Here is a 2,146-nt window from a genome sequence, read left to right on the forward strand (position 1 = left end):
GTGAGAAAAAAGAGGCTTTCTACTTCTGTAAATTTTAGTTTCAAAAACGCACAGGAATAATTCCATCTTGTCCTATAAGGTTCATGATAAGCCGAATTTACTCGATGGCAGTAAGTTTTTTAGTTTTGGGACCCAAATTATGATACTTTCAACCGTCTCATAGGTATGCAAAAGCTGGGTCATGAATATGGAAGATGTAAGAACAGATGCATTTGAAGTATAGTGTTGGTGGAAAAATATGGCCTATACCATGAACTTCAGGAAGACTAAACAAAACTTATCTTTTAAAGGAATATCCAGAATATTCCTCTGCAGCAAGGATAGTGAGATATAAATTCCATGTTATCAGGAAGGACCAATCTCTGCAGAAGACCAATCGTGCTGGGTAAGGTAGAGGCCAGTGGACACAAAGGGAAAATCCTCAGGGAGGACTCTACCCATGGGCTCAGTCCTAGGCATGATTGTGAGGGTGGCACAGGACCGGGGCAAGGTTTGGTCACATTCTACACAGGGTCGCCGTACGTCAGCCCCGACTCCACAGCATCTAGCAAAACCAAATAACACATGGTGAGCATTTTTCATGTACTTTTTGGCCATTTGTTTGTCTGCTTTAGTGAGGTTTCTGTTCCAATTTTATGCCATTTTGTAATTGAATTGTTTTCTATTGTTGAAATTTAAGTTTTAAAAATATCTTCTTTATAAGTCCGTTATCGTATATGTTTTACCATGTTCTCACTGCCATCTGATCGATTCTGAGTCAGAGCAACCCTATAGGATAGAGTAGTATAGCCCCCTGTGAGTTTCCAAGGCTATTTATGTAAGAGCCTCGTTTTTCTCCCACAGAAAGGCCATTGGTTTCAAACTGCTGATCCTGAACTTAGCAGGCCAACTCACAATCCATGACACCACCAGAATTCCTCATTTTACAACTGTTTCTCCCAGACTGTGGTTCGTCTTTTCATTTCTTGGCAGTGTCTTTTGTAGAGTACAAATTTTTAATTTTAATAAACTACAACTTAACTTTTTTTTTCTTTTATGGATCATGCTTTTGGTGTTGTATCTAAAATGTTATTGTCAAACACAAAGTCTTTTGGATTTTTCCCTACTATCTTCTAAAAGCTAGTTTTATGTCTTACTTTTAAATGTATGAATCATCTTTTAATAACATTTAATTTATTGAGTTTTTGGTGAAAAGTTACACAGAGGTAGGTTTCTATGTGATAATATTTGTTCACATTATTCAGTGACCAGTTACATTTATCACAATGTATCAACCTTCCTTATAATCATGCTTGTTCAAGTTCCACTGCTTATTTCTATGTTACCTTACCTTCTCATCTTTGCTTGGTTACCTGATTGGCTGCTAACCACAAGGTCAGTCATTCAAACCCAGCAGCTGCTACAAGGAAGAAGGATGAGGCTATCACTTCCTGTAAAGATGTATGGATTCGGAAATCACAGAGGCAGTTTTACTCTGCCTTACAGGGTGCCCGTAAGACCACATTTACTCTATGACAGTAAGGTGTTGGTTTTTTCAACACTTGGTCCATGGTAAAGTGAGCAGTACAGGTATAAAGCGGTATAATGATTGGGCAGGATCTCATCGAATTTCCCGTAATCTTTCCATAGCACAATATCTGTATAACTTCCCCCTTTAATACTTCCAGACAAATCATCCCCATGGAACCAAGGAACCAAACCAGTGCATCTGAGTTCATCCTTCTGGGACTTGCCGAAAAGCCAGGCCAGGAGACGCTCCTCTTTGCTCTCTTCTTCTGCATGTATGTCATCACGACTGTGGGGAACCTCTTGATCATCCTGGCCATCAGCTCTGACTCCCAGCTTCACACTCCCATGTACTTCTTTCTGGCCAACCTCTCCTTGGTTGATTTCTGCCTGGCCACCGACACTGTCCCCAAGATGCTGGTGAGCATCCAAACAAGGAGCAAGTCCATCTCCTATCCTGGTTGCCTGACCCAGATGTACTTTTTCCATTTCTTTGGCATCATGGACAGTGTTTTAATTGCTGTGATGGCTTATGATCGGTTCGTAGCCATATGCCACCCCTTGCACTACACTACCATCATGAGCCCACGGGTCTGTGGCTTACTGGTTGGTATTCCGTGGACATTTTCATGCTTCATAT

The 2,146-nt window shown here is 40.8% G+C and overlaps 2 protein-coding genes across 2 annotated transcripts in view; one reads left to right on the forward strand and one right to left on the reverse strand.

The window, feature by feature from the left end:
• LOC101655706 (vomeronasal type-2 receptor 116-like) overlaps positions 1–2,146 on the reverse strand; it is a 140,768-nt gene that overhangs the window by 95,409 nt on the left and 43,213 nt on the right. The gene's annotated exons all lie outside the window — the stretch shown is intronic.
• Positions 1,678–2,146, forward strand: part of LOC115873079 (olfactory receptor 24) — a 912-nt gene continuing 443 nt past the window's right edge. The window contains exon 1 of the mRNA XM_030888324.1: positions 1,678–2,146. This exon is cut by the window's right edge and continues 443 nt beyond it. Coding sequence (XP_030744184.1) covers positions 1,681–2,146 — 466 coding nt within the window. The 5' untranslated portion in view covers positions 1,678–1,680.

The sequence above is a fragment of the Echinops telfairi genome, unplaced genomic scaffold (assembly GCF_000313985.2).
Source record: "Echinops telfairi isolate 266 unplaced genomic scaffold, ASM31398v2 ScPeMD7_7459;HRSCAF=8497, whole genome shotgun sequence".
Lineage (NCBI taxonomy): Eukaryota > Metazoa > Chordata > Mammalia > Afrosoricida > Tenrecidae > Echinops > Echinops telfairi.